Raw genomic sequence first — 16654 nt, 5'->3', positions numbered from 1 at the left:
CTAATAGCAGTTGAAAAATATTAAAAATACATAGGCACAATTATTTTTTATAAGCATTTAAAGTTCAAATTTTGACAACATTTATCAAATTTATAATTTATTAATTATTTTGTGGTTAAAAATTTGACTTTTATGGCTAAGGATTGAAAATTTAAAACAAGGCTCCACGTAAATAGGTTATATATAAATTACTTTATTCACAATAATATCATCAAATATACTTGGTAATACCATAGACTGACTGACCGTTTTCGCTCAGAATCGTTTTTCTTATAGGTACAATGATATTATATTATTGGATTCAAATTTAACACCATCCATTACAGTGACCCACTTGTAACCTAGTGTACAGCAAAGCGACATCCACTTATCCACCTTTTTTTTTTAACAGTTCGAGCTTTTTTGTAGGGAGACATAATAAAAAAACAATTTTCACAGCACAGTAGCAATAAAATAAAATAAACAATCAAAAAAAATAAAGCGTGACGTTCACTGTTTGATGTGTAGATCCAATTCCCAAATGAAATTACTACATGGATTTATAAAAGCCGGCTTCAAACATCGGCTTGTGTGGCAAATAATTATTATTGTGGTACAAATTAATATTTATCGGAAATATTGCTATTTTTGTATTGACAATTTGGATATTTATAAACTATGCGCGCCTTCGATAGACCGGTCTTTCGATGAACGGTGCGGTACCGTGCGCGGTGTGGGGGTAACGGGTACAGCTTTGTACACAACCGCTATTATAGCCACCAGAGCAGGCAGCAGAACTATACGGTTATACAAATACGAATTTTTTTTCAAAAACATGTCTCAGGAGAATCACTCTCATTTGGGCTACATTAATTATACAAATACCAACTTTCGTAAACACAAAGGTGAGAACATTATCTGTGTTCCTATGTTGGATCTTTTAGATACCATCAACATAGTAACTTTTAATAAATGTTGAATATTTGGTTATTTTATCATTTTCTACAGTCCAAAACAGCCGACTGAGTCAACGTATACTATTATCCAACATAGGAACCCAGATAAAATTGTTATCCTTAAATGGTCGAAATTTGAATTTTGTGCGATAAATACAGTTCAAATGAGAGCAATTCTACTAAAACATGTTTTTAGGTGGCGAAAACCTGTGTGTAGCGTCCTCTTAAGATTATGATCAAAGATAATGCCTAAATATTTTATTTTGGAAACATTTTCAAGTAAACGGCAATCATAAATTCTATTTTACTTAAACAATTTTAGCTATGGCCTATGAGGTATGACATCTTTCTAAGGTACCTACATTAGTATTATTTATACTAAAAAACATGGATTTAGATTTGTTAATACTAAGTTCAAGAAAATTGTTATCTAACCAGGCTTTAATGTTGTTGATACATTTATTAGCTAAGCTACATAGATTGTCAATATTATCATGTTCAAGGTAACACTATTACAGTAAGATACACAGTAGGATACACTACAGTAGGATACACTAATGTATCATCTGCAAAACAAATTACCTAACCATTAATTTTCAAATTAATACGTACATTAATGTATATAAGGAATAGTATAGGACTATATTAGACTATAGGTCCTAAGACGGTACCTTGAGGAACACCACAGTTATCAGAAATCGAAAAACTAAAGCACTCATTAATTCTAACTACCTGTGTTGAATGTTTATTGGAAAGGTAAGATAAGAATAGTAATAAAGCAATTTTACGGATACCGTAATACTTTAATTTCTTTATAAAAATATAATAGTTGACCGTCGAATCAAATGCTCTTTTTAAATCAAGGAACATGCCTATTACCTTATTTCCTTTATCCAGACTTGAATGAATGAATTTCGAAGTCTGTAGTAGATCACCATTAGCAGGTGTAAAGTGGGGAGACGCAGGAGGACCACTGATGGTGGTTAAAAAGCGTCCCCTTTAAAAAATTAAGATTTTATACATTAGACATTATTCATAAAATTATATATGGAACGCTTAAAACTATATAGAGACATTAGTCCCCTCTGGAAATTTTTCATACTTTAATCCCTGACCATTAGTTAGATATACCTTTCCTGAACCCACACTGACTATAAGAAAAAAAAATTATGATCATTTGAGAAATTTATTAATCTATTTTTAAGAAATTTTTGAAATAGACAGTGTGAGAGACTAAGAGAGGTAGGTCTATAATCAGTAAAATTTTCAGAAGGCCCTGATTTATATGAAGGAATGATAAGGGATTTTTTAAAATTTTGTAGGAAAATATATTCCAGATGCCTTATCATAAAAAAATATTTAAAGATATCGATGTAGTTCTCCATGTATTCTATTTACCATAAAAAAAGAGGAATTTTCTTTTATGTTTATAATATTTTCTTCTATTTAATTTAAAGTAATATGTGTTAAGAAGATTGAGTCACTAATATGACATTTATCATGCATAATAAACCCCTGTACATTTCTGTAACCATAAAATAAAAATATGAAATATTAACATTGCTAAAGAATAAGTTAAATTCATAATACCATTAATATGTTTATAGTCACAAGAAAAAGGATTAGCAACATCTTTGATTAGAGACCAGACCTTTAAGCAATAAGTTCCTGTATTTAATGTAATAATTATTAACTTTCATATCAAATGGATTTTTTAGTTTTTTGGAATTTAAACATTAGGTATACGGCATAATTAATATGTTACGTCGCCGTCGTCACGATATAAACTGTAAACCTATTTTTTTTTTATTAAACATGACTATTATTCTATTTATTATTGTTTGAATAGTTTTAAATTAGTATCTTTAGTAGTTAGTAGCTGACAGAGATCAAATGTTGGTAGGTACCTAATAATAAATTAACATTTAAATTGCCTATTTAAAACCCCTTAAGAATGTTTTAAAATTAGGATTCCGCGATTATACGGTCCGGCCTAATATGGTTTGAAGAATATTTTATTCCGCATTTCTACGGTCCGCGAATATACGGTGTACGTATTTTTTTTTTCCGCGAGAATACGGTCCGGGAGTATACTTTCCAGATTTATACAGTCCGTGACAATACAGTCCACATATTTTGAAATTCCGCGATTATACGGTCCGGCATAATACGGTATGAAAAATATTTTATTCCGCATTTCTACGGTCCGGGACTATACGTTTTTGTTCCGTGTTTATACGGTCCATGTGAATACGTTCCGAGATTTTACGGCCCCCCGTATTTGTCAATCCTATAGTGTATGTTTAGTGTATAATATAATATAATATATATATACTATATAGGGTGTAACGAAGGTTACACTATTATACAAAAATACAACAACACGGGTTATACAGACCGACACAAAAAAAGTGGTACAACATATTATATTATTATGATCTCATATCGCCTTTATAGGTTTGGAATTTCTATTGTACCTACCTACAGAAAGTAGTGGACTGCAGATACGTTGTATATATATGTGTGTGTATGTGTGTGTGTGTGTGTGCGTGTGTGTGTGTGTGTGCGTGCGTGTGTGTGTAGGTGTGTGTGTGTGTGTTTGTATCGACGAGGGATGTTGCAATATGGTATGATGTATATCACCGTGTCGTCTTGAATGTTCTTTGTACAACATATACTGGAAATAATTGTGTGTATAAAATATTTATATATATATCGTTTAAGAAATGCATTGTATTGACAAAGATGTGTGTTTTTAATTATCAATATTTGGGTTACTAAAAATGATCAGACTTTCGGCGTCAGCATCTTTTCTGATAGAAAAGTGAGTCTAGTGAACATTCAGAGAAAAAAGAGAATTTGTAAATTTGTACACAAAACCAATTTTTGACAAAATCAAAAATCGTTTCTGTTGTACGACTAAACAATAGAAAACTGTTTTAGCATATTATTTTCATAATAGTTTGATCCTTTTAGAGCATGAACATACAGTTCATGCGTACATACCAGCTCCGGTCGAAAAACTCGAGGGTAGGACCTTAAGAAGTCGGTCTAACCTATATGGTGGGAAAGTTAGGGTACAACAAAATAGTAGGTAACTCGAGGTCTTACGGACTTTTTTTATTTTGTTTCAAACAGTTTTCTGGTTCGTTACTAGTAGGTATAAGGTGTGTGGTTCTAATGCACTCAATCGTGTTACACCTTAATATCATAGCTGGCCGTGTTGTCGGGCACCGATTATAATAGGCGGCGCCACTAAATGGTACCGGCCGTCTTTGCTTCGAATTAATGTGCGCGCGCATTTCGGCCGCGGTATTCGACGGGACACGAGCGTCCTTAGGCCGCCGTCACATAGTAATATTGTTCGCCGTTGCCACTGACCGCTAAAATTCAGCTGTCAGTTGTTGTTGCGCGTCGGACACACTCTGTAGACGGTGATTCAGCCATCAGATCCAGTCCACGATAAAGTAAGTAAGTGTTAAATGTAAATTTGTATACGAAAGCCTATTTACAACATCATTAATGACATAATTACATAATAATATAGTCAATGACTTATCATTCATTTTTTAGTGTACCTATTTATTGTCTGTTCATTTCTCGAAATAGTTGTGCCCTGTTGGTATCGTGATTCGAAAAATATAAGGATAGATAATAATGTAGCGTACACCAGAGGATTGTTTCGGAATTTCGGATGTGGGTGGTTGGTAGTGATTTTTTTTCAAACAAAATATTTATAAAATTTAGCGTTATAAATCTAATTTAGCGCCCCCGCGAATTTTACAATTTTTTTTCGGACACCTATGTATTAATACAACCAGTTTAGAACGATGGTGCAGAAATTAATTACCAGAAATCATTAGTTTTTACGGTATAGCCTTACGAAGTTCGCGATTTTCGGTGTTTTATGCTAACGTATTTTCAATTTTTTTTTTTTTGAAAACTAGGTAAATCAACGTTTTAAAAACGATGACGGAAAAATAATTCTGACACCCACCCGTGATTGTTTTACATAACAAGTCCAGGGATGTTTTCGATTTTAATTGTACAAGCAAACGAGTGACCACGCCGAGTGTATCTATATGAAAATTTAAAAATTTAAATTGGCTATAAGCCTATAACTTTAAAATAAGCCCGGCCGTCCAATTCAGACTTTACCGTCGTTTTCAGGTTGCTTAACTACATAGGTACGTTAAAACAAACAAAATTTAAAAAAAAAGGTTGTTTATTAAAACAGAACAGTTCCAAACACGTAGAAAAATTATGAGTTGTACGGATGCATAAGACACAGGTAATCGTGAACATTATAAGGCTATAACTTAAAAACTAATGACTTTCAGAAGTTGATTTTTGCAACATCGTTCTTATTTACTAGTTGTAAAACATAGGTTTCCGAACAAAAAAATTGAAAAATGAATGTGGGTGCTAAGCTAGATTTGTGCACAGTAATATTATTATGATTATATTATATAAGTAGTAAGTACATATATTAAATAATTCATTACTTGTTTATAGGAGGGTTTTGACATGAAATAAACATGAATAATATGAAAACAATTTATTGAACAAAAAATAATTATAATATTACTGGTTTTTATAGGTATTATAACTAACCAAAATTGTACTAAATTAATATACCAAGGTACCTAAATAAAGAACGTACCTATACTTATTTAGGAACATTCATTTATTTTACTTTATTTTACTCTATGTACATTTTAATCATTTTATAGAAATGTAACTATTGAGACAAATTTTATTGATCAATGATTAAAATTAATATAATATATTATTAATTTGTTAAAACAATTGCTATGTTATTTAAAAGTGGCGCAAATGAAGAACGCATCAGATTCAGGTTCAGATTCAGATTTACGTTCAGAAAGAAGATCAGAGGTTTGCAATGATGATGACAAATTATATGGCATATGTGAAAGCTCCTCTAACATCGATATGTAAGTATGATCCCTCATAAATAAAAAAACACATGTGTGTGCCAGCTAGTATATATACACAATAGAAGTGAAGATAGAATAGAGGTGCCGTGTGTACCTCTGAAAGTGGCTACACAGTCGGTAACACATTTAATAACGATAACTTGTTTATTACCTACATAACTTATGTCATTAGAAAATTGTCAATATTATAAATTTATAATCATAACTTTATTAACATTAACACCACATTAAATTATATGGAAACAAATTATACTAATAATTAATACATTTAATTGAAAGTTAATTTTTAATACGACAAAAGCCCAAATTATTGCCAGACTGGCTTGAACATTTTAAAATTTAATGCAATATTCCTCATAGGTTTGCCTACTTTTGACAATTAAAATAAAAAATTTCTACAATTCAAATTAAATTATTATGAGCGTTTTAAGTTCAATTTTTTAAAACTGAGGATATTCACTCGATTTTTCATGTAGCGATTTTCTTGTTTTGCTGTAATTCAAAAACGAGCAGCCATTTGAAATTGATATCATATTTATTTTATCAATTCATAATATACTGGATCAAATTTCAATTTTAGATTCTGAATGATAGATAGACATATAACATTGATGTGTGTTTTTTTCTAAATTTAAAATTTTTTTAATTTTTGTGTCAATCACTACCGTTTGGGAAAGTAAAACTGCTACGATTTTCTTCAACAGTATCTTGTTCGATGGGAAAGTGAATCTAGTTGGTGAATTCAGAAGGTCAAAATTAAAATTCCCAATGATTTTCAATCCCACCGGGAAAAACAACATAAAAATTAGGGAAAAATGGGAATTTTTACGCAAAATCTGTTTTCGACAAAATAGATTTTGGTTTTTGGTGTAACTCTAAAACAAATGATTGTAGATACTTGAAAATTTCACTGAATGTTTATATTAGCATTTTCTATACACGATAAAATTTTAAAAATATTTTGACTCTTTTTGAGCTGTTTACGGACGTTGTCAGTTTTAAATTTTTTTAGTTTTTTTTTCTATAAATATCAATAAAATTTTATCTGTTAAGTAAAAAAGCTTGAAAATTTAATAGAAGACTCCTAGGTTATTGTTTCAAAGGCAGATGAAAAAAATTAAAAATCCTTAGTCACTGTTTTTATTTATAAGCATTTAAAGTTCAAATTTTGACAAAATACAGAAAAATCACGAAAATTAGCAAACTATTTTGAGTTGAGAATTCATAAAAATTTTTCTTTTTAAATCTAAGATTTGAAAATGTAATATAAGATTACTCATAAGTTTGTCTACCTTTATCAAAAAAAAAATGTCTACAAGAAACTTAAATTAAATTTTTATGAGCTTCTGAAATTTATATTTTTACAACATTTGATATTCACTCGATTTCTCATGTAACAATTTTCTTATTTTATTGTAATTAAAAAACGAATGACTGTAGATACTTGAAAATTTCACTGAATGTTTATATTAGCATTTTCTATACACGATAAAATTTTGAAAATATTTTGACTCTTTTTGAGCTGTTTACGGACGTTGTCAGTTTTCAATTTTTTTAGTTTTTTTTTCTATAAATATCAATAAAATTTTATATGCTGGGTAAAAAAGCGTGAAAATTTAATATAAGGCTCCTGATATATCATTCTAATAGTAGTTAAAAAATATTAAAAATACATAGGCAGAATTTTTTTTTATAAGCATTTAAAGTTCAAATTTTGACAACATTTATCAAATTTATAATTTATTAATTATTTTGTGGTTAAAAATGTATGAAATGTTTAACTTTTATGGCTAAGGATTGAAAATTTAAAACAAGGCTCCACGTAAATAGGTTATATATAAATTACTTTATTCAAAATAATATTATCATCAAATATACTTGGTAATATCATAGGTTGACTGACCGTTTTCGCTCAGAATCGTTTTTCTTATACAATGATATTATATCATTAAATTCAAATTTAACACCATCCATTACAGTGACCCACTTGTAACCTACTGTACATCAGAGCGACATCCACTTACCCACCTTTTTTTTTTTTAATTTTTAATTTTTAATTTTTGTGACCATCAACAGTGTACACGATAAGTAGTCAAAATAATGCTTCGATTTTCAACTTCAGTATCTTTCTTGTTCGAATTCATTAAACAATCACAGTCGTTGAGTCGTTAGCAATACACGAAATGTCTACCGTCGATTACCATCTTAGCTTCGCGTCACTACCGTTGCGCTGGATATATTCATTGCTCTGCTCAGAATCTAAAACTAGCAATAATTACATTTAAAGACATTTAAATTTAAATTTGAACGAAATGACATATAAATAACGAGATCAACGATTTTAGTTATTTTCTTGTAATTAAAAAATATAATCGTGGATATATGAAAATGACTTAAACCTACTGTAGTAGATAGGTACTAATGAGTAATGACTAATACTATAATTAATTACTTTAGTCACAATAATATCATAAAATATACCTATTTAGTAAAATTATAGGCTGACTGCAGTCATCGCTCAGAATCGTTTTTCGTATACAAAAATGTTTTACAAATTTAACACCATCCATTTCAGTGAACCACTTGTAACCTACCGTACAGCAGATTTACATCCAATTCCTGGTTTTTTATAACTGTATTTAGTTGATTCAATATTTATGTTTATATACAAAAATTTACAATGAATGTGTATAAACGTGTTAAATTTAAAAAACGATCCACTGTCGCCTTCAAAGAATTCAGTTCAATAATATTGTATAGTGCGCTGCCACACTTTGTATTATATTTAATCGGTTTTGGCTTATGTACACCGTAATTGATTTTTAGTGAAAATATTAACTTAATAGCCCAAAAATAAATAATTTTATGTAATATAATAGGTTCCCATAATATAGTATGTACTATTTATATGAAAAATGTGATTATAAATATTTTGATAATATGTACCTACCTATATAAAATGAAATAATTTAGATACAAGTTTCAAACCCTCCACAAAATATATTTTTGAATATCAGCCAAAATAACTAAAATAGTTATAATTTAAATATCTAATTTCGTCCAAAGTTGAACATAGAATATCTTTAAAAAACATAGTGTTGAATTTATCGACCAAACATTTTTACAGGGCTTAAACCCGTTTCCAATAAAGTCGGTAATCGGCTAACGTTTTGAAAACCGGTAACCGGTTATTGTTTAATTTTGAAATTATGATAACCGGTAACCGTTTCTTTAAAGATACTTCAAACACTATGCTAATCGTTAATAGTTTAAGAACCGTTGATAAGGTATTTTGGTGATCGGTTACCGGCTAAAACCGATTTTAAAAATAATATTTGAATTTTTTAATCATATTTTTTAAAACAGTTTATTTAGTAAATTCGTGGGTTGATAACATAACTATTATTATTACAAAATCAAAAACTTAATATGCTTTAATTTGGTCGATTTCACTCAAAGTTTAAAACTTATTATCAAGATAATGGCTACCTATATTAAAAAATCAAAAAACTAAATTACATTCATTTTTTTTTTATTGTTATAATTTTAAAATTATTTAATTAAACTTTAAACACTTTAAACATAACCAAAAAGTTAAAACAATAAAATAATACCATTGACCAAAGTATAAATTGTGACACGATATAATAACGACGTAAATCTCAGACTATATACTTGATTAAAATATCGTAAATAGTACTAAATATTAATTATTAAAATATACTAAAATATAGAATAAGCCCCTATTCCACCAACTATTTCGTAATAGGAATCAGCGCGCGACGACGACGACGAAGACGTTTATGACAGTATTTATAATATATAGATATGCATATCTATATGTATATCTAAATCTATACTTCTATACTACTATATAAAATGAAGTTGGTTTTTTTTTGTTCGGGATAAATTCCGAAACTACTGAACCGATTTGGCTGATTCTTTTTTGTGTTCGTAATTGTCAGGACAGGGTTCTTATGAAAGAATATTTTGAAAAATCCACCGTAGGTGGAATTAAGTAAAAACGACAAACTTCGTATAACTTTGATACTTAAGAGTTAAATCATACATTTACGTACAAACAGCACGGGGTCCGCGATCTACCGCAGGTAGATTGCCTACCTGATAAGTGATAATATACTGATGCGAAGCAGAATTTTTATTCTGGGCAACGGAAAAGTTAAGATAAATTTTTAACACCATACACCTATTATTAAATAACGAATTGAACAAAGTTTGAGTCATATAGAGTTGGTACCTAAATTTAACGGTCAACGAAGTGCACGGGATCAGCTATTTTTGATAAAAATATATTTAGCATTAATACCGCTAGAAACATTTCAATACGTTTTCATTAAGCATTTTTTATATTTACTTGCCGATCACATTAAACGATGAAATTTGAATAAAAAATTATACATATCATCCTTTGGAGACAAAATAAACAACCAATCACGGGCGAAGCTGTGACGGGTTGGCTAGTTAAATATATATATGATATTCACAACAGATAAACAATACTCGACGGCAATTAATTGAGAAAAAAAATTTAAAAATAGCTCGAAAATTAAATTCAACTATAATATAATCATGACACAATTCAAATATTAAATACCACGAAAATACCGTTAATTAAATAAAATCGTGATTGAAAATACGAGGTAACCGCTTTGATGTTAATATTTAGATATTTTCTTGATTACTGATAGCCAATAATCGCTTCCAGCATTCCAAAACTAAATGCGGTTATCAGTTTTCGGTTCTAAAATGTACGGTTTTTCCCGGTTTTCGTTACAAACCGGTTACCGGTTTTAAGCCCTGCATTTTTGTTATCAATTTAATACAAGAAAACTAAAAAAAAAAAGAAATTTAGGAAAAATCAAATATTTTGAAAATTATATCAATAATAATCACCTTGTATAGACAATCTAAATATTAACATTTAGTGAACATTTCAATTATTTTCGATCTTTTTTGTCTTTCAAAAGTACCAACTAGATTTACTTTCTTACCAGAAAATTAATTTAAGTTTATAACCAGAGAATTTTTTCTATTATAAGACGAGTGCAAATATAATAACACATACACAAAAAAAAATCATTATTGTAAAATTTATACAAACATTGTTTTATCGCTAGGTACCCAGAATCTTAAATGTGATAAATTGCTTTAAAACTAAATTTAAAAAAAAACCGATAAGAGAACACAAATTAGTCTTAACTTTAAATATGACAGTTTGTCAATTTAATATTAAAATTAACAACACAAACAAAATGGATTTCTGCTACATTTATGGTTGTAAAACTCGGGTGGCGTCATTATTTTCTTCTTAATAAATTTGATATTGATATTATTTTTTTACTTTTAGTGTTTCGTTAGCTTAGGTACATCAATTTTTTTTCTCCATAAATGATAACATACTACACCTTTATTTAATTAAAATTTATAAGCTATTGGATAAAATAACTTGGTTAACTATAGGCCTAAGTGTAGTTACTTTTATTTGAATTCTGCCCGATTTGATTTTTATTTTATTAAAACATTTTTACACTTAATTACCACGAAATACAATATGTTAGAACTTAAAATTATGTATGAGTAGAAAAATTCAAAATATTGTTTATACGGAAATATTACGTTAGGAATTTTACATTTAAGATGTCATTCATAAATAATGAGAATAATAATGATTTTATAAATAAAAAATATCATACATTTAATATCCTATTATCTCCTATATTTCATTAGTCATAAGAAAAAAATAATGTTTTATATAAATGTTTAAAAAGAACTTAATTATTATATTTAGATATTGTGTAATGGAAAATAAGATTTTAACACAAAATAATACGCCGTAATTGAAATACGCAAAAATATATTTTAGTAATTATATTATAGGTATAATGTATATATTATACTTATATTATATTATTATAGTAATGTAAAATACATTTTGATCCAATTTAAGTCCATCATCTCTTCATCATCAGCCCCGTTCCACGGTTAAATAATTCGTCAAATAGTTATTTGGAAAATGGTTCACACCATCAACATAATATATTATATCAAAATTAATAATTTAAAGTCGTTAGTGATAGGTAAAATTTAACAGCTGTTGAAGCAATGACAATTTAAATTATCTTATAATAGCATTGTCACCCTTTACGCTGTTGAAGTTTTGCTTTTGTGTGTGCTAACTGTTCTAAGTAAATACTTTTAAGTTATTTGAACAACTTTAATTATCTTAATCAATTTGAAGTACTAAAACATTATATTTGATATGAGCTTTGATCGTGATAAATGAATGCAGTTTTATAAATTAAGGCTGCTTCAGAAATTGCACAAAAAGAAACTTATAAAGTACGTAGGTATTTATGAAACTTTATCTAATTACTTTAACTTTTCATGTAGAATACATATGTCTTGAAGTATTTTACAAGGCTGGGCATTATAACGCGTTGATAAGTTAAAGTTAAGTTAATTTAACTTTTAAGCTTTAAAAGTTATTTTTTATCATGATTATTAACTTCAAGAGTTTTTGAATCAACTTGAGTAAATTTCAATTTTAAGTTTAAGTTAAATATTAATATATTAAAATAAATTTTAAGTTTTAAATTTCAAGTTAAGTTGATTTGAATTTTAATAGCTTATAGTTTTTAAAAAGTAGGTAAAGTAGGTAGGTCTCTAATTAAAAAATAAGAAATAAACTGTGATAAACTGTGATAAACTTCAATGATACAATGATAACTAAATTTATTATCAATCCAATAATCACATATTTGCATAGACCTTATACTAATAGACTGAACGTGGTTATAGTTCCGGCGTCTAAGCGTCACGGCGCTGACCAAGGAAGTACTCCATACACCGCACATGCGCACAAGACCTTTCAGATTGTACAATAATTTTAAATTTTACTCGCGCCTGTGACTTATTAACACACCGTGTACTATCACAGTAGTTGAAGAGTGTATTACTGTTATCCTACTTACTAATACCTACTTACAAGTTACAATACCTACAACTATTATAGTCTAGTTGATTATAATTTATAAGTCTATTTGGCTTTGGTATATGCATTATAAAATGATGAAGTTGTAGTTATAATAATATGGTAAGTGTTAATAACAATGTTTTTGGTCACAAGGAATAGCACGCTAGGAAAGACCACACCACCCACCCGCATCCCGTCTGGATGTTCCGTCTATTAGTATAAGGTCTATGCATATTTGACAAATATATCAAATATTTTAGAAATGGTTCTAAAAAATTTAAAATGTGACGAATTATTTGATCTTGTGGACGGGGCTTTAGAGAAGATAAATAATTTAAATAACGCGAATACACTTAATTTGAAGACCTGATTTTATAAACACAACAAGCGTACAAGCAAAATTCATGAAAATTTAGAAAAATATAGTATTATACAATATGTACCTTAGGTATTGACTGACGTTCAATTGTATGGGAAGAATATACGAGGAGAGCGATTATAATGCATATAAATACGAAACGTACATAGTAGATTTGGTTCCAACTCAGAAATATCAAATATTATATCCTCAAACCGAACTTTCTAATCGTATATGTGGAACAGAACAATTCAGTGGGTTTTCAAAATCAAACCGAGCATTTCGCTCCACATCGATCCAAACTCGTACCAAACATTTTGTTTAGTACTGAGTCGAATTCGAGCCAAGCTTTCGAATTAAATTTGGACTCAAACCCTTTAGTTTTATGTCAAACCAAAATATAAAATATAAACGTATGACGTTTTCCAATTGATTTTGGATTAATTATTGAATTTCAACATTTTTTTTTATAGTTTGGTTCGGTTTGGTTTAAATGTTTAAAGTTTAAACAATTCTACCAAGTACATATTATAGCAGTACAACTACTTTAAGATAATGTCTAGGTACAGTTTAATATTATACGACAAACAACGTATGTCTGGAATAGGTTTGGATTTAGGACTTACGTATAGATATATGTAAACTTGTGCGCCGAGTTTCCGAAATATAGCGTTTGTGTCTATTGATCCCTGAGTAATATTTTCTCGGGCGGGAGCCGATGTTTTCTGCCACTGTATTGGTTTGCCAGGTTTTCGTTATATTGTATTTTGAGTAGGTACTTACCTCCGCGGATTGGGTTTAATTCGTCGTTTTTAATTTTGTATGCGCTCGTTTTAGTGTACAATGACGAAACAAACAGAATGACGATTTATAGAGCTGTATACGTATTTTTGAAAAAACCGTGTAAAATCATCAGAGATAAACAGTGTTGGGAATCATCTAGATAAATTATCTAGATAAAATTATTTCTTTAATTATTTTATCCAGATAAAAATAATTAAATCATCTAATTATCTCATCTAGTTAAATGTAATTCATCTGGTAATTTATTTATCTAGATAAATAATTTAATAATAAGAATATTTTTAAATACTGAAATAGCCAATAATTTACGAGAACCGAGAAGCGATTCCAAATTCCAATATTATTATAGTTAAAAAAAAGAAATGTTTACCGAAATATTGACAGTTTTATTTTGTTATTTTTTTTTTATTCAAGTTGTATTAAAAATTTAAATTGTATTTTATTTTAGTTGAGAAATGATATTAAGGATTTATTAATCAATAAATATTATGTAATTAGTAATTAATATTAATTAATAATTACTAATAAATTAAATTATTTATAACATGCGTGACGCTTAAAATAAATAAAACCAAATGGTTTCTTTCATAGTTTGATGAAATGTTGTAGAATTATGGTCTTGTTCAGCGGTTCTTAACCTTTTGTAGATCGTGGACCCCCTTGCCAAATTTTTTTTCAAATACCTTTTATTTTACAAAACATCTCATGTTATCATAACCAAAATTATAATCATTATTTTTTTATAATAAATTACATAAGTAGACATTACAAAACATACACATTTATAATTATTTTATAACATATTATTTTTTATAAAAATGTAATATGACGCATAAAACTATAGTTGACTATGATCGATCAGCTGCACTTAGTGGCAGTAAATATAAGACTCCCGAGACTACAGTGCTCTACATAATAATATACATTTCGTATGAACAAGAAAAACTGATTTTACTTAATACACATTAATAATACAATTATTTGGTGTAAAATCTACATACTATATATATGAAAAAAAAAATAATAATATTATAATAATGCATTCGTGTCACTTATTGACGTATGTTATGTGTTAAGGCTGCCGCGGACCCCCGACATGAATATCGCGGACCCCCAGGGGGCCGAGGACCACAGGTTAAGAACCGCTGGTCTAGTTGTTTCATAGATCCCTACATTACCTTTACTGTGGTCGATGAATGTAGAGGTGTGACAAAAAATAGTATGTGTGGCTCGTGCGGGAAAGAAATTTCAGTCTTGGGTGAAATGTGGCCCTCGCCTGCGACTCGTGCCGCACCCGACTGAAATATCTCACTTCCCGCCCTTGCCACATAATATACTATTTTGTCACGCCTGCACTGAAAGTTTAGTTTTCGATGATGGTTGAAGCGTTGGTAAGAGACCTTTTTCCGTCCAGCGGGCGGTAAATTGGAAATCCTCAAAATTACTAAGCATCATAAGTAAACATTTTTCTTTGATTAAATTGTTTCCGTATAATAATTTGGTTGTAGCATAGATCCCTGCATAATGCATTACCTCTGCCGTGATGGCGTGTTCAATGAACGCAGAGGCGTGACAAAAAATAGTATGTGTGGCTCGTGCGGGAAGGCAATTTCAGTCTTGGACGAAATAGCTCACTGCCCGCGCCCTTGCCACACAATATACTATTATGGTGCGCACTCGGGTGCAGTACCCGTATAATACCGTACCTGCCGCAATACAAGTTTTTTGACGTCACTAATGTGGTAATGTACTCTTGTGTCTTGTCCTTTGCAGTGTCGACGCGGACGTGACGGCGGGGGAAACTATCGTGGAAACGCGTCCTCTCAACAACAACACTCGTTTCAGGTGGATTAAATGGATCGCCGGCACGTTCTACTTGATCGTCTTTATCCTGTTGTTGGCTGACTGGCTGAGACCACAGTGCTGTAACATGCAGAACAACTACAAGTGGTCGTTCGAGATCGGTCTCCGGTACATTAACGGACCGCCGCCGACATGATTCTAGTGACGCGGAAATTGTAACTACGTCCCTATCCCCAGCCCAATTTTTTTTTTTTTATTTCTGTGTCTTATATTACTAAACATAGATATTTGTTAGGTAGGTACCTATCTCATTGTCACCGTCAAATACGGGGATGACGTTTCAATGATATCTCGTTTGAGGGCCTACCATAATATCATGTCCACTCATCAAAATCAACGACAAATATAATTTAATTACTTACCTATGTTTTATAATATATACGAGTACCTATATATCAAAAAAAAAACATTTTTTTTTCTTTTTTTTAAATTATTATTTTTATGTACATTTTTACTGATGTATTATTAGATACTATTTTTATCGGACATCGTTTAGAACAAATAACTATTTGCAATTAATGAAAACCTTATAAACACTAAATTACCATCATCATAACACATGCTTGTATTGTAGCGTTATTGTGTGGCTATTAATCACACGAGGTCGACTTTTTATTCGATCGTTTCGATTCCTTTTTTATGGTTGATTTCCGTTTCTTTTTAATGTATATCTGTTCTACTTTAGTGCGGTTGCTCTTATTTTATATTGATGTTTTTTTAAGTTAAAAAATTATTGTTAAAA

At 29.6% G+C, this 16654-nt stretch overlaps 1 protein-coding gene across 2 annotated transcripts; it reads left to right on the top strand.

The window, feature by feature from the left end:
- Positions 1-4311: 4311 nt before the first annotated feature.
- Positions 4312-16654, top strand: LOC132944997 (uncharacterized). 2 transcript variants are annotated; one of them, XM_061014594.1, is made up of 3 exons: positions 4312-4402; positions 5764-5890; positions 15823-16654. In XM_061014594.1, coding segments are annotated over exons 1-3 (354 nt in total). In that variant the 5' UTR covers positions 4312-4401; the 3' UTR covers positions 16049-16654. The 2 variants fall into 2 exon arrangements, with proteins under 2 accessions (XP_060870577.1, XP_060870586.1); XM_061014603.1 differs by having other exon boundaries at positions 4345-4406.

Source organism: Metopolophium dirhodum, chromosome 1 (assembly GCF_019925205.1).
Source record: "Metopolophium dirhodum isolate CAU chromosome 1, ASM1992520v1, whole genome shotgun sequence".
Lineage (NCBI taxonomy): Eukaryota > Metazoa > Arthropoda > Insecta > Hemiptera > Aphididae > Metopolophium > Metopolophium dirhodum.
This window is presented reverse-complemented; position numbering and strand designations above follow the sequence as displayed.

Excerpts from the sequence above, each read along its gene's own strand:
- LOC132944997 (XM_061014594.1), top strand. Across the intron at positions 5,891-15,822 it reads AGCTCCTCTAACATCGATAT|TGTCGACGCGGACGTGACGG; the intron begins GTAAGTATGATC and ends TGTCCTTTGCAG.